Source organism: Pseudophryne corroboree, chromosome 3 (assembly GCF_028390025.1).
Source record: "Pseudophryne corroboree isolate aPseCor3 chromosome 3, aPseCor3.hap2, whole genome shotgun sequence".
NCBI classification, from domain to species: Eukaryota; Metazoa; Chordata; class Amphibia; order Anura; family Myobatrachidae; genus Pseudophryne; species Pseudophryne corroboree.
In genome coordinates, this window is record NC_086446.1 from 645566603 (window position 1) to 645593374 (window position 26772).

Below are 26772 nucleotides of genomic sequence, written 5' to 3' on the forward strand. Positions count from 1 at the left end.
GTATTGTATTGCAGCTGAGAACAATAGATGAAGGGTTTATGCTAATAAAACATGGTGTGCCTAGGCGCAGCAGAGAAGCCAAGATAAATGTGGCTCCATCTGTAATAAGCAATAAAAAGAGTGGAGAAGTTGCCCTTGGCAACCAATCAGCTGCTCTATAAAATTTTATAGTATGCAAATTATAAATGTTACTTCAATGCTAATTGGTTGCCATGGGCAACTTCTCTACTGGCTCACTTCTGCACTCTATTCACTGCTTAGTACATTTCCCCCTAACTTTAAATTCACAAAGCTGTTAATCACAAGACACACTGGTCATACATGCACATGTCTAGGGTGTTATTGTGCAGGCACTGACAGATCTCACCCTGTCCCTGGGAGCCAGCTCTGAGGGTACAGAGTGCTCCCAGAGCTTGGCATGGGCAGCACAACAATGTTTCACCATGGAGGAGAAGTTTAGGAGATAATTAAAAAATAAACATGGGGGGCAGGGACTAGAGAAAGGGAGTGGAGAGAAATGAATGGGTGAAGGAAGAAGGGAAATATGGAGTTATCAATCTGACAGTTCAGACATTAGTGTAAAAGCCTGGTACACACTGTGCTGAGCTCTCCACAGATCTGATAAACGGTCCGCAGAGCGGTTACCTGATCAGTGTGCACCTGTAACACACTGAGCTTATGATAAGCTCAATATGTGATTCTTGTATGGGATAGGGAATTCGGGCATTGGGCTTCTTTTGCAGCACATACAATATGACCTCTGATCCATGCTCCTGCATATACACCTATACAATTATCGGGTGATCGGCCTGATAACTGTATAAGGGTCAGGTGTACCCAGCTTGAGTCATTAAGAGAAGAAGCCGGTAAGGAGGCCTCATAATGCACTGTCCAGGGTGCTTGTATGCTTGCAAATTTGTGTGGAGAATAATCCAGAACACTCTTAATTTGTTCCATATGACAGGTATGACGTGACTACTGATGGCGAGAAGGAAGGCTGACTCTAATCAAATCAATTTAATGCTGAGACTTTTAGTTGAGCATAGGATGTGCCTCATCAGTTTCTGGGCATGCTTCAGAATACTTAGCATTACTATAGGTAATAAAAAGAGCGTCAGTGGTGCTAGGAAAGATAGTGTGCATGTAAAATGCCTAGTATGCATTCCAAGCAATATAGATGCCAAATAATATTTGCTCTTAGAGACATTTTCTCTGATGGATTCCCCTAAGTACTAATTTCCAAGATCCTTCCTGTGTTCTCTTTTCACTTAATTTCATGTGGATCTTTAAGATGTTGGTTATGTGAGATTAGTAGGAGGCCCATAGTGGAAATCAGGACTTTGACGGAATTCTCCAAATACAATAGCGGGGTACCAGGAGTGTATACCAAAGCGTGAAGATGTACTTATAATAGGGACTGGTAATGACAATGTTCTATTTATCGTGATAAATGTAATATTTTCTTGCACTTAACTCCTAAAGGCTTTGAATTGCCCATTTTCAGTTTCTGAAGTGAATAAACACAGATGGAAAGGGGACACAAGCTCATAGAGATCACTATTGATCCTTGTGAATAAATACACTAGCACATGATGCATGGACAAGAATGTAGCACCTTCTCTACATCATCACGGAACCAAAGCAAACAGGGAATTATACACTAAAACGTGTAGCGTTTGAAAACAAAAATTTGCTTTGTCCGAGTATGTAACAAATTATAATCCAAAATTCAACAACTAGCGACAAATTATTATGGAAAACGAATAAATAATAGCCATGCAGACAGTATAATGTACGTTTTGCAGTATGACGATACAACGTGTGAACAAGTCATCCCAGAAAAGAGAATATGATATTAACATATTACAAGAATTATCATAGAAGATACATTTTATTTTTTAAAAGAAGTAAGTTTCTTCACCCCCCCCCGGCTCCAAAGCACTGCATGCTAATATGGACGAGATTGTCCATATTGGCCTGCATGCATAAGCGACACGGCATCAACAATGAATGAGCGCAGTGTTCTCGCCTAATGTGTAGGGCCCATTAAATTTAATATCAACTTATGGTAGTGGTCCAGTAAACGCTCTCACAATGGAGGTAATTCAGACCTGTTCACTGCTGTGCGTTCAGGTCCAAACTGCGCATGCACCGCAATGCGCAGGCGTGTCACACGGGTACAAAGCGTATCACTGCTCAGCGATGGGTTTGTGCAACGAATCCGTTCGCACGGGCAATTGGAGGGCGTTTGTGGGTGTCAACTGACCGTTTTCAGGGAGTGTCTGGAACACAGGCATGTCCATGTGTTTGCAAGGAGGGTTCCTGAAGTAAATTCTGGTCCTAGACAGGCTGATGTGATCGCAGTGGCTGAGTAAGTACTGGGCTACTCAGAGACTGCACAAAGGGGGTAATTCTAAGTTGATCGCAGCAGCAAGTTTGTTAGCAGTTGGGAAAAACCATGTGCACTGCAGGGGGAGCAGATATAACATTTGCAGAGAGAGTTAGATGTGGGTGGGTTATTTCGTTTCTGTGCAGGGTAAATACTGGATGCTTTATTTTTACACTGCAATTTAGATTTGAGTTTGAACACACCCCACCCAAATCTAACTCTCTCTGCACATGTTATATCTGTCCCCCCTGCAGTGCACTTGGTTTTGCCCAACTGCTAACAAATTCGCTGCTGCGATCAACTCAGAATTAGGCCCAAAATCTGTTAGTACAGCTCTGCTACACATGCGTTCGCACACTTGCACAGCTAAAATACACTCCCCCTGTAGGCGGCGACTATCTGATCGCAGCAGTGCAAAAATCGCTTGCTAGCGATCAGGTCTGAATTAGGCCCAATATAAGATCACTGGCTATTTATCTAAACAGTAAAGGCCCGATTTGGGAGAGATGCGTGCTGAGCGTGCGGGGGGAGATGGGGGGCGCTCATATCACCCAGCGGGTGAAGTGAGCGACCTGCTAGATTGGCCTAATCTACCACCAGCGATAGCGATGCACGGGGCTGCGCATCGCTATCGCTGTGAGGGGTACACACGGAGTGATCGCTGCTTGAAATCTAAGCAATCTAGTCAGATTGCTTAGATTTTAAGCACTGATCGCTCCCTGAGTACCCCCCTTAAGAGAGAGATTGAAGATGACTCGGCAAGTGTATCTCAATTCACAGTTCCCTGTGCATACTAATGGAGGCTCAAGCTGAGCATATATAACAGGTATTAAAAAAAAGAGAGGCAAAAAAAGAACGACAACAAGAAGGGGCACTCTCCTGTAAAGCAGGAAAATAATCATCATGTACTGTATACCGGTATTACAGCAGGTTTATCTTTTCTAGCCAATGTCATCCTTCCCCTTTGATTGGTAGAAAAATAGGGATAATGCCTTTAAAAGCACATCACTGTCCCTAATATACAGCCCACCTCCAAATGAAAACTCCTGACATAATTCAAAAAGTCATATACTGTAGCCCTCTTTACAGGCTATGGCACTAGAATGGACAGGAGCAACGGTCAGGAAGACGAGAAACAATGGAAACTCTACTAAAGGGGAACTAGATAAAGGGGTCTATATAATAAGCCTTGGAGAGAGATAAGGTGGACAGAGAGAAAGTACCAGCTCCTAACTGCCATGTTACAGGCTGTGTTTGAAAAATGACAGTCAGGAGCTGGTTGGTTGGTACTTTATCTCCATCTACTTTATCTCTCGCCAAGGCTTAGTACATAGACCCCAAAGTCTTTTAACAACAAAATGTTAATGCATTGATCCAATAATATTTACATTAGAGAAAATATAGATGTAAGAAAAGAGTGCTTTTAAATGCTTTTGCTACAAATTCTAATGACTGTTATAATGTAACAAGTACTGTGTAGCTGATATGGGTTCACTACGGCTGGCCGGCGGTCGGGCTCCCGGCGACCAGCATCCCGGCGCCGGGAGCCCGACCGCCGGCTTACCGACAGCGTGGCGAGCGCAAATGAGCCCCTTGCGGGCTCGCTGCGCTCGCCACGCTACGGGCACGGTGGCGCGCTACGCGCGCCACACTATTTTATTCTCCCTCTATGGGGGTCGTGGACCCCCACGAGGGAAAATAAGTGTCGGTATGCCGGCTGTCGGGCTCCCGGCGCCAGTATACTGAGCGCCGGGAGCCCGACCGCCGGCATACAGAAGACCACCCGCTGATATTGCAGGTGAGCTCTATATAGGTAACAATAGATAACATACTATGACACTGGTCTCTAGCACATACCCACCTCCTAATACACTGACACAGCATAGGATCCCTGCTTTATACCTTAGCATGAAATATCTGTAGAGCGGCAAACATCACTGATACCCCTATCAGACATACGACCCGGGAATTTCCCTGCTCAGTCCTGGGTTTTTCATTTCTGAAAAATCCCGTGTTTTTCACACTAAACCTGGGAAATTCCCGGGCTGACCACTTTCAGACATAAGCCTGGTCTACCCTGGCAGCCAGCGCCAAGACAAGGCTACTCTCATGTCACAGACACACACACACAGACAGACACAGACGTCACACTCGTACATGTTATACACTCACACGTCTTACTACACGTCACACTCAAACACACACATACATGTGATATACACACACAGGACAATTTCATACACACATACACACACTCACCACAACAGGCTGCCTCTCTGTTTTTAGGCTGCGCCGGCTGCTTCTCAGCAGCACGGACTACAGCAGCCGACGCACGCCCCCCTCTTCACTCCGGCCCCCTCTCCCCTTTCACAAGCACACACGTCACTCAGGTGCAACCTGGGAGCAAACTCCCGTGTCGCACCTTTCAGACCTAACCCAGGTTGTCTACCCGGGACTTAAGTCCCGGGAAACACCCTGCGCGGGTTGGCACCTTTCACACATGCCAAAATCCCAGGTTGATGCGCGTTCATGTGCAAAAATCCGGGATTTTGGAGCATGTATGAAAGAGGTATGATTCATTCCCAGTCACAGCAGACAATAAATGAGTGATTTAAATTTGTCTTTAGGGGTTTAACAATATCAATTCAGTCCTCATGCATGAGCAAACATAATCCATAAAACACCATATAAAATAACAATATGTCAAGTACTTACTTGATTTCCTTCGTGGATCTTTCCACCATCTGATCTGACACCGGACCTCGGCTGCTTAGAGTGTAAGATCCCAATCCCATGTCTGCTGGAACCATCGAACAGCTTCTTGTCCATGTGATGCTGGAGGTCCCGGGAAGATGAGGCATTTTCCTCCAGTTCTGGAGCTCTGTGAGGGTAGTTTTCTTTGTTATTGTCATCTCTGCTAATTAAAAAGATATAATAATAATAATAATAATAATAATAAGGAAATCCGCAATCATCCTTCTTTGCTGAACTGAATATCCACCTCTGGCTGCTCTCATGTTAGGGGTCTCATTTACATTTTCCCTCCCTTCACCCTATATTGGTCAATTTTCTTATGATTTACCCTTACACATCCGGCGAGCCAGCGCTGATTGAGCAGTAAGTATCAACATCTTATTTCACTACCTGCCCTTGCTCTGCATTGTAAGGTATATGACAGGTATGTAGACAAACAAATCCATGTAAATCTTAAATCTGTTAACCGCGTCTAAAAGCTGAAACTCATCATTCTAGCCCAATCTCATCTGATCTTGGAAGCCAAGCAGTGGAGGGCCGGGTTAGTACTTGGATGGGAGACCACCTTGGAACACCCTGGTACTGCAAATATTTGCCACCTACCTGTCACCAATACTGAGCACTGTTTGGCACCCAGGTTGTGACCTATGATTCAGCTATCTGCTAAATAATCTTCCCAATTGGGATACAAGCAGTATCAAATGATGGTCATATTTCTCACAGTATAATGGTTATTATTATAACCAAATTGTGATTATCCATGAACCACAGGTATACCCACTTCGGCTCACATGATAGTATTTGAACTATGAATCGTATGTATATATTTTTCGCACTGTTATTGATTAACACACATCGGCACCTATTGAACTCCTCAATATCATTTTTAATGAGAATTATTAAAGTATTATATTTTATATAGCTATGGGCATTTGACCACAATATATTATCTGTATTAGAGTGCTCCCCAACAAGAGTGTTCTACTTTCTACTTTTCTTGTTTTCACATTGATATTACCTGACTCAGGGGAGCACCACTGATGGGAACCGTGTATAGACAACATAAAGGATTATAATACTTTATGTGTATGTTTTCCAAAATGAGGATTGAATCCTTAGATTAAAATCAGTTTTACAGATGATAATCATTATACATATGCATCTCTCTTTAACCGGTGCGGTTTCCACCCTTGTTTCTTGCTACTCATCATTCTGCGTAAACTGCGGAATCTTGAGTTTTCCCCGCATATGATCCTCCAACTGTGCCTTTTTCTAGCTGACTTTTCCTCACAGCTCCTGAAGCTACAAGGAAAATATAACCTCTGGGATTCACACTCTGTTGAACCCCTGCTAATCTGATGCGCGGTAATTGGTAAACTCCACGTCTAATCGAATATTCCTGTTAGATGTGAGGTGCGGCGTGGCCAAAGTCAAATTTAAATTGCAATGTAAAAATAAAATCTGCCCCACATTTGTTGCTACATGCAAATGCAGCTGGTATTTACCCTGCATGCAAAATAATATATTTGCACCCATGCATTGCAACACAGTTTGTTCCAGGTACAAAGCTTCTTTAGCCATGCTCCCAATTCTTAATCAGCCCAATAATGTCCGTACTCTGCACAAGCAGAACTGGATGCCGACCGTCGGGATAGTGAGGGGGCGGGATGTTGGTGGAGGTCATGTGACCGTCGGTCTCCCGACCGCCGTTCACCTGAATACCACCCGAACTGGATTGCGGCTAGGTACAAACTGCAAGTGTAAATCAATGACCAATGTAAGGGAGTGTCCTATCGGGGTGAAATTAGGGAAACTGTATAAATAAAAGTGAAACAAATGGCTGTTATAAGATGGGTCATTTTTTATTCATCTAGACAAGCCCGTTTTAAAGGGACAATGAAAATATATTCCCAGACAGGGTGTATCTTTGTTCAGTAATCCACCACATGAAAGCACTTGGCCAGTAATATCAATATTATAAAGTGGCCCTGTACACTTGCTGTAAAAAAATAGCAACATAATTACATATGCATATGCTTTATAAAACAGTACTATTAAGTAAGATAGGCATCAATAGGGAGAAACTAAAGAGTCAACGTCAATTGTTTAAAAAAGGAAATACTTACACATAACCTAATATTTTTCTGCCTCACAGGATTATTTGAATTTAATTTTATTGTATTCAAATGTCAAATTCAGTTTTAAATACTGAATATATTATATTGTTGTGTGCACAATAAAACTCAGCTTTTTATTTGCATACGGAAAGACAACCAGATCACGCCTGACACTTCCCCAGCTGATGCTCTACTGCCACAGCACCAAACTCACACAATACAGGTCACAGCACAAAGTACGTTTTCCATAATATTCAACAATGTTTAAGAGTTGTTATTTAAATTATTATTATTATTATTATTATTATTATTATTATTATTTTTTTATGAAAGCATTTGGCAACTGACAAGAAAATGACCTTTTTCAATTAAATGCCATCAAAATGGCTTTAAACCCGTTGAATAACAAAGATCAACAAATAGTACATCTGCATACTGTATGAATAGCACTACAAACTATCCACATTGAAGATGCAATTATATAGTTGCTGGTCTTGCAGGACTCCCCTTCGGAAAATCCTGGAGGAGGTTGTCCCAGAAGCAGCGGTGGCTGTGGATCGTGTTATCAGGTGGTCCATAGTAATGCTATTCATATCGATTCAACGCGTCTCCGTCAACTTTACTGCAGAAGTAGATAGGATGCAGGAGATTTAGGAGTCTCCTCATGGACATTTTAGAAGAGTAGCGAAGCAAGGTAACCGGTACTGTAGCTTAAATCAGAGATGCCTAAACACTTCTGTTTGCTCAGTAAATCATAACAACTGGAAAATGCAATGTTTAAAAAGAGTCATACGAAAAAGCCTGAAAAAAACTATTAATTACTTACGCCACTCGCTAAATAAATAAATAATGATAACAAAAATAAATAATTAGTGAGGCATCAATTCCATATCACTGTCTTCTTAACTGCTTCAAAATAAGATTGAAATAAATTATTTTAATCTCCTGTTTATACAAAGCAGTGCAGTCCACGCTGATCACTGTGGCATCTAATGTAGAATTAGACAAAATATTCAGTGCATAACAAGAAACAATCAGTACTGTTAATAACAGAGCAAAATTCCTTAACTTGGACAATCAACAATAACAGCACAGTAGTAACAAATGTCAACAATACAATATGTACAGAAACAATATAAGAAAACAACAATTATTCACCAAACCCAGCAAACTCTCACCCTAAGCCCTCTGCCCACGCTCACTGTCTACCCCATCTGTGTCACCCCTGCCTGTCTGCCCCTTCCCTTTAGAATGTAAGCTCCAGTGGCAAACGCAGGATTTCTAGAGGGGGGGTTTCCAAATTAAGTCCACAATCTCCCATTCTGTGGAACATTAGAGCATGAGCAGGAGTTTAGGGGAGCAGTAGAAGAACCTAGTAATGACCCTGGACAGTCATGTAAACATTGGTCTTTTTATACACTGGATACTGTATGGAATACAGTATTAATATTTACCACAATAGATGGTCTCTAGTATAGGCTATATCAAACATTTAAATAATATAAATAAGTGGTCAGGAAAAGGTAACACATATAATAAATAAATACACAAATAATAAGAATTTACTCACCGGTAATTCTATTTCTCGTAGTCCGTAGTGGATGCTGGGAACTCCGTAAGGACCATGGGGAATAGACGGGCTCCGCAGGAGACTGGGCACTCTTAAAAGAAAGATTAGGTACTATATCTGGTGTGCACTGGCTCCTCCCTCTATGCCCCTCCTCCAGACCTCAGTTAGGGAAACTGTGCCCGGAAGAGCTGACATTACTAGGAAAGGATTTGGAATCCAGGGTAAGACTCATACCAGCCACACCAATCACACTGTACAACTCGTGATAACCATACCCAGTTAACAGTATGAACAACAACTGAGCCTCAGTAACAGATGGCTCATAACAATAACCCTTTAGTTAAGCAATAACTATATACATGTATCGCAGACAATCCGCACTTGGGATGGGCGCCCAGCATCCACTACGAACTACGAGAAATAGAATTACCGGTGAGTAAATTCTTATTTTCTCTGACGTCCTAGTGGATGCTGGGAACTCCGTAAGGACCATGGGGATTATACCAAACCTCCCAAACGGGCGGGAGAGTGCGGATGACTCTGCAGCACCGAATGAGCAAAGGCAAGGTCCTCCTCAGCCAGGGCACCAAACTTGTAGAACTTAGCAAATGTGTTTGAACTCGACCAAGTAGCAGCTCGGCAAAGCTGTAAAGCCGAGACCCCTCGGGCAGCCGCCCAAGAAGAGCCCACCTTCCTTGTGGAATGGGCTTTTACTGATTTAGGATGCGGCAATCCTGCCGCAGAATGAGCTTGCTGAATCGTGTTACAGATCCAGCGCGCAATAGTTTGCTTTGAAGCAGGAGCACCCAGCTTGTTGGGCGCATGCAGGATAAACAGCGAGTCAGTTTTCCTGACTCCAGCCGTCCTGGCTACATAGATTTTCAAAGCCCTGACTACATCTAGTAACTTGGAGTCCTCCAAGTCCCTAGTAGCCGCAGGCACCACAATAGGTTGGTTCAAATGAAACGCTGATACCACCTTAGGGAGAAATTGGGGACGAGTCCTCAATTCTGCCATGTCCATATGGAAGATCAGATAAGGGCTTTTACACGACAAAGCCGCCAATTCTGACACACGCCTAGCCGAAGCTAAGCCCAATAGTGAAAGAAAATAGATAGGGCCGAAATCTGGACCTTTATGGATCCTAATTTTAGGCCCATAGTCACTCCTGACTGTAGGAAGTGCAGGAATCGACCCAGCTGGAATTCCTCTGTAGGGGCCTTACTGGCCTCACACCAAGCAACATATTTTCGCCATATACGGTGATAATGTTGTGCTGTCACGTCTTTCCTAGCCTTTATCAGCGTAGGAATCACTTCATCTGTAATGCTATATAAGAAACTGTTAATAAATAAATAAATAATGCCCTTTTCCGTTAGGATCCGGCGTTCAACCGCCATGCCGTCAAACGCAGTCGCGGTAAGTCTTGGAACAGACAGGGCCCCTGCTGTAACAGGTCCTGTCTGAGAGGCAGAGGCCATGGGTCCTCTGAGATCATTTCTTGTAGTTCTGGGTACCAAGTTCTTCTCGGCCAATCCGGAACGATGAGTATAGTTCTTACTCCTCTCTTTCTTACAATCCTCAGTACCTTGGGTATGAGAGGAAGAGGAGGGAACACATAAACCGACTGGTACACCCACGGTGTCACTAGTGCGTCCACAGCTATCGCCTGAGGGTCTCTTGACCTGGCGCAACATTTTTTTAGCTTTTTGTTGAGACGGGACGCCATCATGTCTACATGTGGCCGTTCCCAACGATTTACAATCAGCGTGAAGACTTCTGGATGAAGTCCCCACTCTCCCGGGTGGAGGTCGAGCCTGCTGAGGAAGTCTGCTTCCCAGTTGTCCACTCCCGGAATGAACACTGCTGACAGTGCTAGCACATGATTCTCCGCCCATCGAAGAATCCTTGTGGCTTCTGCCATCGCCATCCTGCTTCTTGTGCCGCCCTGTCGGTTTACATGGGCGACCGTGATGTTGTCTGACTGAATCAGCACCGGTTGGTGTTGAAGCAGGGGTTCTGCTTGACAGGGCGTTGTAAATGGCCCTTAGTTCCAGAATATTTATGTGAAGGAAAGTCTCCTGACTTGACCACTGTCCTTGGAAGTTCCTTCCCTGAGTGACTGCCCCCCAACCTCGGAGGCTTGCATCCGTGGTCACCAGGACCCAGTCCTGTATGCCGAATCTGCGGCCCTCGAGAAGATGAGCACTCTGCAGCCACCACAGCAGAGACACCCTGGCCCTCGGGGACAGGGTGATCAGCCGACGCATCTGAAGATGCGATCCGGACCACTTGTCTAACAGATCCCACTGAAAGATCCTTGCATGGAACCTGCCGAAGGGAATTGCTTCGTAAGAAGCTACCATCTTTCCCAGGATTCGCGTGCAGTGATGCACCTACACCTGTTTTGGTTTCAGGAGGTCCCTGACCAGAGATGACAATTCCTGGGCCTTCTCCACCGGGAGAAACACCTTCTTCTGTTCTGTGTCCAGAACCATGCCCAAGAACAGCAGACGCGTCGCAGGAATCAGCTGCGACTTTGGGATATTCAGAATCCAGCCGTGCTGTTGCAGCACTTCCCGAGATAGTGCTACGTTGACTAACAACTGCTCCTTGGACCTCGCCTTTATAAGGAGATCGTCCAAGTACGGGATAATTATAACTCCCTTCTTCCGAAGGAGTATCATCATTTCGGCCATTACCTTGGTAAATACCCTCGGTGCCGTGGACAGACCAAACGGCAACGTCTGGAATTGGTAATGACAGTCCTGTACCACAAACCTGAGGTACTCCTGGTGAGGTGGGTAAATGGGGACATGCAGATAAGCGTCCTTGATGTCCAGCGACACCATAAAATCCCCCTCTTCCAGGCTTGCAATAACCGCCCTGAGCGATTCCATTTTGAACTTGAACTTCCTTACATAAGTGTTCAAGGATTTTAAATTTAGAATGGGTCTCACCGAACCGTCTGGTTTCGGTACCACAAACATTGTGGAATAGTAACCCCGTCCCTGTTGAAGGAGGGAAACCTTGATTATCACCTGCTGAAGGTACAGCTTGTGAATAGCTGCCCACTACCTCCCTTTCCCTGGGAGCCGCTGGCAAGGCTGATTTGAGGTAACGGCGAGGGGGAGTAGCCTCGAACTCCAGCATGTATCCCTGAGATACCACTTGTAGAACCCAGAGATCCACCTGTGAGCGAACCCACTGGTCGCTGAAGTTCCGGAGACGCGCCCCCACCGCACCTGGCTCCACCTGTGGAGCCCCAGCGTCATGCGGTGGACTCAGAGGAAGCGGGGGAAGATTTTTGTTCCTGGGAACTGGCTGTCTGGTGCAGCTTTTTTCCTCTACCCCTGCCTCTGGGCAGAAAGGATGCGCCTCTGACCCGCTTGCCTTTCTGAGGCCGAAAGGACTGTACTTGATAATACGGTGCTTTCTTAGGCTGTGAGGGAACCTGAGGTAAAAAAGTCGACTTCCCAGCTGTTGCTGTGGATACGAGGTCCGAGAGACCGTCCCCAAACAATTCCTCACCCTTATAAGGCAAAACCTCCATGTGCCTTTTAGAATCAGCATCACCTGTCCACTGCTGTGTCCATAATACTCTCCTGGCAGAAATGGACATTGCATTAATTCTAGATGCCAGCCGGCAAATGTCCCTCTGTGCATCCCTCATATACAAGACGACGTCCTTTATATGCTCTATGGTTAGCAAAATAGCATCCCTGTCGAGGGTACCAATGTTGTCTGACAGGGTATCAGACCATGCTGCTGCAGCACTACACATCCATGCTGAAGCAATAGCAGGTCTCAGTATAGTACCTGAGTGTGTATATACAGACTTCAGGATAGCCTCCTGCTTTCTATCTGCATGCTCCTTTAGGGCGGCCGTATCCTGAGACGGCAGTGCCACCCTTTTAGATAATCGTGTGAGCGCCTTGTCCACCCTAGGGGATGTCTCCCAGCGTAACCTATCCGTTGGCGGGAAAGGGTACTCCATCAGTAACCTCTTAGAAATCACTAGTTTCTTATCAGGGGAACACCACGCTTCTTCACACAATTCATTTAATTCATCAGATGGGGGAAAAGTCACTGGCTGCTTTTTCTCCCCAAACATAATACCCTTTTTAGTGGTAACCGGGTTAATGTCAGAAATGTGCAACACATTTTTCATTGCCGTAATCATGCATCGGATGGCCCTTGTGGACTGTACATTTGTCTCATCCTCGTCTACACTGGAGTCAGACTCCGTGTCGACATCTGTGTCTGCCATCTGAGCTAGCGGGCGTTTTTGAGCCCCTGATGGCCTCTGAGACGCCTGGGCAGGCGCGGGCTGAGATGCCGGCTGTCCCAAGGCTGTTACGTCATCAATAAAAAAAGAAAAACGGCTGCGCTTAGGGTGTTGCAAATGGGTGTAAATCACGGAGAGTTGACAGTCTTCTATATGAAATTGTTTATTATAGTGTTAAATACATCAACAGCAAATAAAATTAACCATATGTAAAAAGATGAATATCTATACTCTAAAACACCGTTGTATGAACACACAGTATCAATCAAAGCTTGTGTATAGTATTCCCCTGATTCGGTTAATACCTTCCACATATCCATCCACTCCGGTGTCGGCCCCGTAGGGGGCGACATCACACTTATCGGCTCCTGCTCCGCCTCCACGTAGCCCTCCTCATCAAACATGTCGACACAGCCGTACCGACACACCGCACCACACAGGGAATGCTCTGACTGAGGACAGGACCCCACAAAGTCCTTTGGGGAGACAGAGAGAGAGTATGCCAGCACACACCACAGCGCTATATAACACAGGGATTTTCACTATACTGAGTGATTTTTCCCAATAGCTGCTTATTAACAAAAATTGTGCCTAAATTTATGTGCCCCCCCTCTCTTTTTTACCCTTGTTGTACTGGATACTGCAGGGGAGAGCCTGGGGAGCGTCCTTCCAGCGGAGCTGTGAAGAGAAAATGGCGCTGGCTGTGCTGAGGAAGATAGCCCCGCCCCCTCAGCGGCAGGCTTCTCCCGCTTTTTATAATGTTAATGGCGGGGTTTTTTGCACATAAACAGTGTTATACACTGTATTATGTGCTATTTGTGCCAAAAAGGTAAACTAATTGCTGCCCAGGGCGCCCCCCCCCCCCCCCCCCCCCAGCGCCCTGCACCCAACAGTGACCGGAGTGTGTGGTGTGCTATGGGAGCAATGGCGCACAGCTGCAGTGCTGTGCGCTACCTTAATGAAGACAGGAGTCTTCAGCCGCCGTTTTTCATCTTTATCTTCCGTCTTCTGGCTCTGCAAGGGGGACGGCGGCGCGTCTCCGGGAACGGACGATCGAGGTCGGGCCCTGTGTTCGATCCCTCTGGAGCTAATGGTGTCCAGTAGCCTTAGAAGCACAAGCTAGCTGCAAGCAGGTAGGTTTGCTTCTCTCCCCTCAGTCCCTCGTAGCAGTGAGTCTGTTGCCAGCAGATCTCACTGAAAATAAAAAACCTAACAAATACTTTCTTTTCTAGTGAGCTCAGGAGAGCCCACTAGGTGCATCCAGCTCTGGCCGGGCACAGATTCTAACTGAGGTCTGGAGGAGGGGCATAGAGGGAGGAGCCAGTGCACACCAGATATAGTACCTAATCTTTCTTTTAAGAGTGCCCAGTCTCCTGCGGAGCCCGTCTATTCCCCATGGTCCTTACGGAGTTCCCAGCATCCACTAGGACGTCAGAGAAATAATAGAACCAGTAGGAGACAGAACTGCATTTTCTAATCACACATCCTTCCACCTCATGGTAAGGCACCTGTCTCTTCTTGCTGGCAGCTACTATATGGTCCAGTGCACTGATTGAGGACTCAGATCCACACACACAGAAAACTTGGTAGAAGAAGCTGCTACCACTGGGCATGTGCAACAGCTCTGCTCTGTCCCTTACATTGCATGATGTGGCGGCAGCTCTAGTAATCGTATTATATTATATATTATCGTATTATATAACATTGCTATTGATGTCATAATTTGAGCCACTTGCCAAGAGGAGGGGGGTTTCTGGGCAACCAGAAACCCCCCTTGCATTTGCCCATGAACTCTCTCAGAAGTAGAGCCTTCTCCCCCCATGTAGTTTTACTTAAACCATCTTCTACTCCATAATCCCTTTCAACGGCAACAAATCCATTGGTTGTCTGCCATCCTGATACTTATTTCAGTGTCGTCTGCTGATACTGCTAGGTTTATATACCCTGTAGTTGTCCTATATTGTCTTGAACTGTAAGTCATTTTTTTCTTGTTTTGCTTCTTTATGTACTTTATGATCCCTTGTGGCGCCATATAAATAAAGGTTAATAATAATAACAATATACTGAGGCTAAATACACAATGTGTTACCATTTCTCTTCATCCTAAAAGTATACTGTTATACCCCTTTTCCACTGGCTTTAAAAACACGGGTAAATGCGCTGGGGAGCGCATTTGCCCGTGTTTTTTCCTAGTGGAAACGGCCCCCCCTGCAAATTCACGGATCTAGTGATCCGGGAATCCAACCCGGGTAGCTAGCCGGGTTGAACACGTGTTCAACCCAGTAAGCTGTGTAGTGTGAACGGAAGCCGCGTCGATGCGACACGGCTCCCATTCACAGTGTATGGAAGGGCGGCGCTGGGAGATCATGTGATCTCCCAGCACCGCCCCTGCCACGTCACTAGCAACGTCACCAACCCGGCAATATGCCGGGTTGGTGAGCGCTGTAGGAAAGGGGCCTGTAGCACGGGTCGCAGCCGTGTCAGGCTCCCCGCTGCGACCCATGATACAAGTGGAAAAGGGGTATGAGTTGTACTGCATATCACAAGTTGCAGTCTGGCAACAATAAGGCTCCATTTGTATGATTCAGTGATAAAAAGATATCATCTCTAAGGAACACTATATTGAACTCTTGTTTAGCTGGAGAAGTCTGTTGTAGATGTTGCAGATGTACAGGAGTATAAGGTTTCTATCAATACTCCCTGCAGTGTTAATTGTACATGGATTTCTTTGTACTGGCCTCAGACTGTAAACAATACAAGAACAATTCCCCAAAGTAGGAACAGGAGACCAAAGACTGAACAACACTACTATGAAAAGGAAATATTACATTTATCTGTACAAATTGTTCTGACGCATAAATGACTGTTTCTAGGACATCTTAGCTCTACAATGTGTGCGCTCCATAATGTAGCCAATAGCCAAAGTATGTTTAACCCATGGCTGTACATGAGAGTGCAAAAACACAAGTGTGTTTGCCAAAAATATGTAACTGCCCAGGAAGCTGTAGAAATCTTGCGGTTTGCTTTGGTTACAAATCACTAACAAAAAAATCACCAAGAGGCCCAGCATGTCAACAAATTTGCCATGATTCTGAAATGTCTACATGAAACTTCTAAAAATGTCTGGTTTAGATCGGTCTTCCTTGAAATCGTGACAAGGAAGGGAATTCAAATCAATGCGGTGCGAGGGAAAAGTTGCAATGCGGTGGACGCGATGTGCTGTTCTGGAATGGTAGATGCTAGAATCAAGTGGGCTAAGGGACCTTTTCCGTCTGGGGGAGGAGTCACAACACAAGGGGGAGGAGCAAGGCCAGCGGGATAGTTCCTCTACTATCTACGCCACCAACTATTACCTTTAGTAATCAGGTGGCGAGCGAAGCGGAGCGGAGCGAGCCACCGAGCCAGAAGCGTGGCGAGCGAAGCGAGCCCGCGAGGGTACTTTTCGGGTACCCTGTTTGCCCGTAGCTCCTCCCCCTGGTGACGTGTCTCCTCCCCTAGATACGTCAGAAGGTCCCTTCTCCCACTCCGAAATAGAATCAACCGTTCTGGAATGGCTCATCACAGTGATGCAGAGGAATTGAATTCCCCCAAAGTGTGGCTACAGGGTGTATATGGCTAGTCCACAGCAAGTTCGTCCAGAATTAGCGGTAGAAAACAAATGAATTAGATTGAATTTTTATTAATATTATTTAATAAAATAACGGCAAAAGTCAAAACAGGTGAAAATAAGATTTTACTCACCGGTAAATCTATTTCTCGTAGTCCGTAGTGGATGCTGGGACTCCGTAAGGACCATGGGGAATAGCGGCTCAGCAGGAGACTGGGCACAACTAAAGAAAGCTTTAGGACTACCTGGTGTGCACTGGCTCCTCCCACTATGACCCTCCTCCAGACCTCAGTTAGGATACTGTGCCCGGAAGAGCTGACACAATAAGGAAGGATTTTGAATCCCGGGTAAGACTCATACCAGCCACACCAATCACACCGTATAACTCATGATACTATACCCAGTTAACAGTATGAAATATAACTGAGCCTCTCAACAGATGGCTCAATAATAACCCTTTAGTTAAACAATAACTATATACAAGTATTGCAGACAATCCGCACTTGGGATGGGCGCCCAGCATCCACTACGGACTACGAGAAATAGATTTACCGGTGAGTAAAATCTTATTTTCTCTGACGTCCTAAGTGGATGCTGGGACTCCGTAAGGACCATGGGGATTATACCAAAGCTCCCAAACGGGCGGGAGAGTGCGGATGACTCTGAAGCACCGAATGAGCAAACTCTAGGTCCTCCTCAGCCAGGGTATCAAACTTGTAGAATTTTGCAAATGTGTTTGACCCCGACCAAGTAGCTGCTCGGCAAAGTTGTAAAGCCGAGACCCCTCGGGCAGCCACCCAAGAAGAGCCCACCTTCCTCGTGGGATGGGCTTTCACTGATCTAGGATGCGGCAGTCCAGCCGCAGAATGTGCAAGCTGAATCGTACTACAGATCCAGCGAGCAATAGTCTGCTTTGAAGCAGGAGCACCCAGCTTGTTGGGTGCATACAGGATAAATAGCGAGTCAGTTTTCCTGACACTAGCTGTCCTGGAAACATAAATTTTCAGGGCCCTGACTACGTCCAACAACTTGGAATCCTCCAAGTCTTTAGTAGCCGCAGGCACTACAATAGGTTGGTTCAAATGAAAAGCTGATACCACCTTAGGGAGAAACTGGGGACGAGTCCTCAATTCTGCCCTATTCATATGGAAAATCAGATAAGGGCTTTTACGTGACAAAGCCGCCAATTCTGACACCCGCCTGGCCGAAGCCAAGGCCAACAGCATGACCACTTTCCACGTGAGATATTTCAAATCCACGGTTTTAAGTGGCTCAAACCAATGCGACTTTAGGAAATCCCACACCACGTTGAGATCCCAAGGTGCCACTGGAGGCACAAAAGGGGGCTGAATATGCAGCACTCGCTTAACAAATGTCTGAACTTCAGGCAGTGAAGCCAGTTCTTTCTGGAAGAAATTCGACAGAGCCGAAATCTGGACCTTAATGGAACCCAATTTTAGGCCCATAGTCACCCCTGACTGTAGGAAGTGCAGAAAACGGCCCAGCTGAAATTCCTCCGTTGGGGCCTTCCTGGCCTCACAGCACGCAACATATTTTCTCCATATGCGGTGATAATGGTTTGCAGTCACTTCTTTCCTAGCTTTATCAGCGTAGGGATGACTTCCTCCGGAATGCCCTTTTCCTTCAGGATCCGGCGTTCAACCGCCATGCCGTCAAACGCAGCCGCGGTAAGTCTTGGAACAGACAGGGCCCCTGCTGCAGCAGGTCCTGTCTGAGCGGCAGAGGCCATGGGTCCTCTGAGATCAGTTCTTGAAGTTCCGGGTACCAAGCTCTTCTTGGCCAATCCGGAACAATGAGTATAGTTCTTACTCCTCTTTTTTTATTATCCTCAGTACCTTGGGTATGAGAGGAAGAGGAGGGAACACATAAACCGACTGGTACACCCACGGTGTCACCAGAGCGTCCACAGCTATCGCCTGAGGGTCCCTTGACCTGGCGCAATATCTTTTTAGCTTTTTGTTGAGGCGGGACGCCATCATGTCCACCTGTGGCCTTTCCCAACGGTGTACAATCATTTGGAAGACTTCTGGATGAAATCCCCACTCTCCCGGGTGGAAGTCGTGCCAGCTGAGAAAGTCTGCTTCCCAGTTGTCCACTCCGGAAATGAACACTGCTGACAGTGCTAACACATGATTTTCCGCCCATCGGAAAATCCTTGTGGCTTCTGCCATTGCCATCCTGCTTCTTGAGCCGCCCTGTTGGTATACATGGGCGACCGCCGTGATGTTGTCTGACTGGATCAGCACCGGCTGGTGTTGAAGCAGGGGTCTAGCCTAACTTAGGGCATTGTAAATGGCCCTTAGTTCCAGAATATTTATGTGTAGGGAAGTCTCCTGACTCGACCATAGTCCTTGGAAGTTTCTTCCCTGTGTGACTGCCCCCCAGCCTCGAAGGCTGGCATCCGTGGTCACCAGGACCCTAGTCCTGTATGCCGAATCTGCGGCCCTCTAGAAGATGAGCACTCTGCAGCCACCACAACAGCGACACCCTGGCCCTTGGAGACATGGTTATCAGCCGATGCATCTGAAGATGCGACCCGGACCACTTGTCCAACAGATCCCACTGGAAGATCCTTGCATGGAACCTGCCGAATGGAATTTCTTCGTAAGAAGCTACCATCTTTCCCAGGACTCGCGTGCATTGATGCACCGACACCTGTATTTGTTTTAGGAGGTCTCTGACTAGAGATGACAACTCCTTGGCCTTCTCCTCCGGGAGAAACACTTTTTCCTGTTCTGTGTCCAGAACCATACCCAGGAACAGTAGACGCGTCGTAGGAACCAGCTGCGACTTTGGAATATTCATAATCCAGCCGTGCTGTTGTAGCACTTCCCGAGATAGTGCTACTCCGACCAACAACTGCTCCCTGGACCTCGCCTTTATAAGGAGATCGTCCAAGTAGGGATAATTATAACTCCCTTTTTTTTTGAAGGAGTATCATCATTTCGGCCATTACCTTGGTAAATACCCTCGGTGTCGGGGACAGACCAACGGCACCGTCTGAAATTGGTAATGACAGTCCTGTACCACAATTTTGAGGTACTCCTGGTGAGGAGGGTAAATGGGGACATGCAGGTAAGCATCTTTGATGTCCAATGATACCATGTAATCCCCTTCGTCCAGGCTTGCAATAACCGCCCTGAGCGATTCCATTTTGAACTTGAACCTTCGTATATAAGTGTTCAAGGATTTCAATTTTAGAATGGGTCTCACCGAACCGTTTGGTTTCGGTACCACAAACATTGTGGAATAGTAACCCCGGCCTTGTTGAAGGAGGGGTACCTTGATTATCACCTGCTGGAAGTACAGCTTGTGAATAGCCGCCAGTACTACCTCCCCTTTCTTCGAGGGCAGCAGGCAAGGCTGATTTGAGGTAACGGCGAGGGGGAGTCGCCTCGAACTCCAGCTTGTATCCCTGTGATACTACTTGCAGAACCCAGGGATCCACCTGTGAGCGAGCCCACTGGTCGCTGAAGTTCCCGAGACGTGCCCCCACCGCACCTGGCTCCACCTGTGGAGCCCCAGCGTCATGCGGTGGACTCAGAGGAAGCGGGGGAAGATTTTTGATCCTAGGAACTGGCTGTCTGGTGCAGCTTTTTCCCTCTTCCCTTGTCTCTGTGCAGAAAGGAAGCGCCTTTGACCCGCTTGCTTTTCTGAAGCCGAAAGGACTGTACCTGATAATACAGTGCTTTTTTAGGCTGTGAGGAAACCTGAGGTAAAAAAATTTCTTCCCAGCTGTTGCTGTGGATACGAGGTCCCAGACACCATCCCCAACAATTCCTCACCCTTATAAGGCAGATGTGCTTTTCAAAGTCAGCATCACCTGTCCACTGCCGGGTCCCTAATACCCTACTGGCAGAATGGACATTGCATTAATTCTGGATGCCAGCCGGCAAATATCCCTCTGTGCATCCCTCATATATAAGACTACGTCTTTAATATGCTCTATGGTTAGCAAAATAGTATCCCTGTCCTGACAGGGTAACAGACCACGCTGCAGCAGCACTATCCATGCTGAGGCAATTGCAGGTCTCAGTATAGTACCTGAGTGTGTATATACAGACTTCAGGATAGCCTCCTGCTTTTTATCAGCAGGCTCCTTCAAAGTGGCCGTATCCTAAGACGGCAGTGCCACCTTTTTTGACAAATGTGTGAGCGCCTTATCCACCCTAGGGGATATCTCCCAACGTGTCACCTATCCTCTGGCGGGAAAGGGTACGCCATCAGTAACTTTTTAGAAATTACCAGTTTCTTATCGGGGGAACCCACGCCACTTCACACACTTCATTCACTCATCTGATGGGGGAACAAAACACTGGCTGCTTTTTCTCCCCAAACATAAAACCCCTTTTTTTTGGTACTTGGGTTAATGTCAGAAATGTGTAACACATTTTTCATTGCCGAGATCATGCAACGGATGTTCCTAGTGGATTGTGTATATGTCTCAACCTCGTCGACACTAGAGATGAGCGCCGGAAATTTTTCGGGTTTTGGGTTTTGGTTTTGGGTTCGGTTCCGCGGCCGTGTTTTGGGTTCGACCGCGTTTTGGCAAAACCTAACCGAATTTTTTTTTGTCGGATTCAGGTGTGTTTTGGATTCGGGTGTTTTTTTCAAAAAACACTAAAAAACAGCTTAAATCATAGAATTTGGGGGTCATTTTGATCCCAAAGTATTATTAACCTCAAAAACCATAATTTACACTCATTTTCAGTCTATTCTGAATACCTCACACCTCACAATATTATTTTTAGTCCTAAAATTTGCACCTAGGTCGCTGGATGACTAAGCTAAGCGACCCTAGTGGCCGACACAAACACCGGGCCCATCTAGGAGTGTCACTGCAGTGTCACGCAGGATGTCCCTTCCAAAAAACCCTCCCCAAACAGCACATGACGCAAAGAAAAAAAGAGGCGCAATGAGGTAGCTGTGTGAGTAAGATAAGCGACCCTAGTGGCCGACACAAACACCGGGCCCATCTAGGAGTGGCACTGCAGTGTCACGCAGGATGTCCCTTCCAAAAAACCCTCCCCAAACAGCACATGACGCAAAGAAAAAAAGAGGCGCAATGAGGTAGCTGTGTGAGTAAGATAAGCGACCCTAGTGGCCGACACAAACACCGGGCCCATCTAGGAGTGGCACTGCAGTGTCACGCAGGATGTCCCTTCCAAAAAACCCTCCCCAAACAGCACATGACGCAAAGAAAAAAAGAGGCGCAATGAGGTAGCTGTGTGAGTAAGATAAGCGACCCTAGTGGCCGACACAAACACCGGGCCCATCTAGGAGTGGCACTGCAGTGTCACGCAGGATGTCCCTTCCAAAAAACCCTCCCCAAACAGCACATGACGCAAAGAAAAATTAAAGAAAAAAGAGGTGCAAGATGGAATTGTCCTTGGGCCCTCCCACCCACCCTTATGTTGTATAAACAGGACATGCACACTTTAACCAACCCATCATTTCAGTGACAGGGTCTGCCACACGACTGTGACTGAAATGACGGGTTGGTTTGGACCCCCACCAAAAAAGAAGCAATTAATCTCTCCTTGCACAAACTGGCTCTACAGAGGCAAGATGTCCACCTCATCATCATCCTCCGATATATCACCGTGTACATCCCCCTCCTCACAGATTATCAATTCGTCCCCACTGGAATCCACCATCTCAGCTCCCTGTGTACTTTGTGGAGGCAATTGCTGCTGGTCAATGTCTCCACGGAGGAATTGATTATAATTCATTTTAATGAACATCATCTTCTCCACATTTTCTGGATGTAACCTCGTACGCCGATTGCTGACAAGGTGAGCGGCGGCACTAAACACTCTTTCGGAGTACACACTTGTGGGAGGGCAACTTAGGTAGAATAAAGCCAGTTTGTGCAAGGGCCTCCAAATTGCCTCTTTTTCCTGCCAGTATAAGTACGGACTGTGTGACGTGCCTACTTGGATGCGGTCACTCATATAATCCTCCACCATTCTTTCAATGGTGAGAGAATCATATGCAGTGACAGTAGACGACATGTCCGTAATCGTTGTCAGGTCCTTCAGTCCGGACCAGATGTCAGCATCAGCAGTCGCTCCAGACTGCCCTGCATCACCGCCAGCGGGTGGGCTCGGAATTCTGAGCCTTTTCCTCGCACCCCCAGTTGCGGGAGAATGTGAAGGAGGAGATGTTGACAGGTCGCGTTCCGCTTGACTTGACAATTTTCTCACCAGCAGGTCTTTCAACCCCAGCAGACTTGTGTCTGCCGGAAAGAGAGATCCAAGGTAGGCTTTAAATCTAGGATCGAGCACGGTGGCCAAAATGTAGTGCTCTGATTTCAACAGATTGACCACCCGTGAATCCTTGTTAAGCGAATTAAGGGCTCCATCCACAAGTCCCACATGCCTAGCGGAATCGCTCCGTGTTAGCTCCTCCTTCAATGTCTCCAGCTTCTTCTGCAAAAGCCTGATGAGGGGAATGACCTGACTCAGGCTGGCAGTGTCTGAACTGACTTCACGTGTGGCAAGTTCAAAGGGCATCAGAACCTTGCACAACGTTGAAATCATTCTCCACTGCACTTGAGACAGGTACATTCCACCTCCTATATCGTGCTCAATTGTATAGGCTTGAATGGCCTTTTGCTGCTCCTCCAACCTCTGAAGCATATAGAGGGTTGAATTCCACCTCGTTACCACTTCTTGCTTCAGATGATGGCAGGGCAGGTTCAGTAGTTTTTGGTGGTGCTCCAGTCTTCTGTACGTGGTGCCTGTACGCCGAAAGTGTCCCGCAATTCTTCTGGCCACCGACAGCATCTCTTGCACGCCCCTGTCGTTTTTTAAAAAATTCTGCACCACCAAATTCAAGGTATGTGCAAAACATGGGACGTGCTGGAATTTGCCCATATTTAATGCACACACAATATTGCTGGCGTTGTCCGATGCCACAAATCCACAGGAGAGTCCAATTGGGGTAAGCCATTCCGCGATGATCTTCCTCAGTTGCCGTAAGAGGTTTTCAGCTGTGTGCGTATTCTGGAAAGCGGTGATACAAAGCGTAGCCTGCCTAGGAAAGAGTTGGCGTTTGCGAGATGCTGCTACTGGTGCCGCCGCTGCTGTTCTTGCGGCGGGAGTCCATACATCTACCCAGTGGGCTGTCACAGTCATATAGTCCTGACCCTGCCCTGCTCCACTTGTCCACATGTCCGTGGTTAAGTGGACATTGGGTACAACTGCATTTTTTAGGACACTGGTGAGTCTTTTTCTGACGTCCGTGTACATTCTCGGTATCGCCTGCCTAGAGAAGTGGAACCTAGATGGTATTTGGTAACGGGGGCACACTGCCTCAATAAACTGTCTAGTTCCCTGTGAACTAACGGCGGATACCGGACGCACGTCTAACACCAACATAGTTGTCAAGGCCTCAGTTATCCGCTTTGCAGCAGGATGACTGCTGTGATATTTCATCTTCCTCGCAAAGGACTGTTGGACAGTCAATTGCTTACTGGAAGTAGTACAAGTGGGTTTACGACTTCCCCTCTGGGATGACCATCGACTCCCAGCAGCAACAACAGCAGCGCCAGCAGCAGTAGGCGTTACACGCAAGGATGCATCGGAGGAATCCCAGGCAGGAGAGGACTCGTCAGAATTGCCAGTGACATGGCCTGCAGGACTATTGGCATTCCTGGGGAAGGAGGAAATTGACACTGAGGGAGTTGGTGGGGTGGTTTGCGTGAGCTTGGTTACAAGAGGAAGGGATTTACTGGTCAGTGGACTGCTTCCGCTGTCGCCCAAAGTTTTTGAACTTGTCACTGACTTATTATGAATGCGCTGCAGGTGACGTATAAGGGAGGATGTTCCGAGGTGGTTAACGTCCTTACCCCTACTTATTACAGCTTGACAAAGGCAACACACGGCTTGACACCTGTTGTCCGCTTTTCTGTTGAAATACCTCCACACTGAAGAGCTGATTTTTTTGGTATTTTCACCAGGCATGTCAACGGCCATATTCCTCCCACGGACAACAGGTGTCTCCCCGGGTGCCTGACTTAAACAAACCACCTCACCATCAGAATCCTCCTGGTCAATTTCCTCCCCAGCGCCAGCAACACCCATATCCTCCTCATCCTGGTGTACTTCAACACTGACATCTTCAATCTGACTATCAGGAACTGGACTGCGGGTGCTCCTTCCAGCACTTGCAGGGGGCGTGCAAATGGTGGAAGGCGCATGCTCTTCACGTCCAGTGTTGGGAAGGTCAGGCATCGCAACCGACACAATTGGACTCTCCTTGTGGATTTGGGATTTCGAAGAACGCACAGTTCTTTGCGGTGCTTTTGCCAGCTTGAGTCTTTTCAGTTTTCTAGCGAGAGGCTGAGTGCTTCCATCCTCATGTGAAGCTGAACCACTAGCCATGAACATAGGCCAGGGCCTCAGCCGTTCCTTGCCACTCCGTGTGGTAAATGGCATATTGGCAAGTTTACGCTTCTCCTCCGACAATTTTATTTTAGGTTTTGGAGTCCTTTTTTTACTGATATTTGGTGTTTTGGATTTGACATGCTCTGTACTATGACATTGGGCATCGGCCTTGGCAGACGACGTTGCTGGCATTTCATCGTCTCGGCCATGACTAGTGGCAGCAGCTTCAGCACGAGGTGGAAGTGGATCTTGATCTTTCCCTAATTTTGGAACCTCAACATTTTTGTTCTCCATATTTTAATAGGCACAACTAAAAGGCACCTCAGGTAAACAATGGAGATGGATGGATACTAGTATACAATTATGGATGGACTGCCGAGTGCCGACACAGAGGTAGCTACAGCCGTGAACTACCGTACTGTGTCTGCTGCTAATATAGACTGGTTGATACTACATCTCATTATGTATAAAGAAGAAAGAAAAAAAAAACCACGGGTAGGTGGTATACAATTATTGATGGACTGCCGAGTGCCGACACAGAGGTAGCTACAGCCGTGGACTACCGTACTGTACTGTGTCTGCTGCTAATATAGACTGGATGATGAGATGTAGTATGTATAAAGAAGAAAGAAAAAAAAACCACGGGTAGGTGGTATACAATTATGGATGGACTGCCGAGTGCCGACACAGAGGTAGCTACAGCCGTGAACTACCGTACTGTGTCTGCTGCTAATATAGACTGGATGATAATGAGATGTAGTATGTATAAAGAAGAAAGAAAAAAAAACCACGGGTAGGTGGTATACAATTATGGATGGACTGCCGAGTGCCGACACAGAGATAGCTACAGCCGTGAACTACCGTACTGTGTCTGCTGCTAATATAGACTGGTTGATAATGAGATGTAGTATGTATAAAGAAGAAAGAAAAGAAAAACCACGGGTAGGTGGTATACAATTATGGATGGACTGCCGAGTGCCGACACAGAGATAGCTACAGCCGTGGACTACCGTACTGTACTGTGTCTGCTGCTAATATAGACTGGATGATAATGAGATGTAGTATGTATAAAGAAGAAAGAAAAAAAAAACCACGGGTAGGTGGTATACAATTATGGATGGACTGCCGAGTGCCGACACAGAGGTAGCTACAGCCGTGGACTACCGTACTGTACTGTGTCTGCTGCTAATATAGACTGGATGATAATGAGATGTAGTATGTATAAAGAAGAAAGAAAAAAAAAAACACGGGTAGGTGGTATACAATTATGGATGGACTGCCGAGTGCCGACACAGAGGTAGCTACAGCCGTGAACTACCATACTGTGTCTGCTGCTAGTATAGACTGGATGATAAATAATGATATAAAAAATATATATATATCACTACTGCAGCCGGACAGGTATATATTATATAATGAGGGACCTGCTGGACACTGTCTGTCAGCAGAATGAGTTTTTTAATTTTTATAGAATAAAAAAACACCACACAAGTCACACGACGAGTGTACTTTTTCAGGCAGACAATCACAATATACTATACTGGTGGTCAGTGTGGTCAGGTCACTGGTCACAGTGGTCAGTGGTCAGTCACACTGGCAGTGGCACTCTGGCAGCAAAAGTGTGCACTGTTTAATA

At 46.5% G+C, this 26772-nt stretch overlaps 1 protein-coding gene across 8 annotated transcripts in view; it reads right to left on the bottom strand.

The window, feature by feature from the left end:
* Positions 1 to 26772, bottom strand: part of FAM13C (family with sequence similarity 13 member C) — a 914350-nt gene that overhangs the window by 233749 nt on the left and 653829 nt on the right. For 6 of the 8 annotated variants that reach the window (XM_063961752.1, XM_063961756.1, XM_063961750.1 and 3 more), the window contains one exon: positions 5105 to 5306. In XM_063961752.1, coding sequence (XP_063817822.1) covers positions 5105 to 5306 — 202 coding nt within the window. The remainder of the gene's footprint in view (positions 1 to 5104; positions 5307 to 26772) is intronic. The other 2 variants (XM_063961754.1, XM_063961753.1) reach the window with 2 other exon arrangements.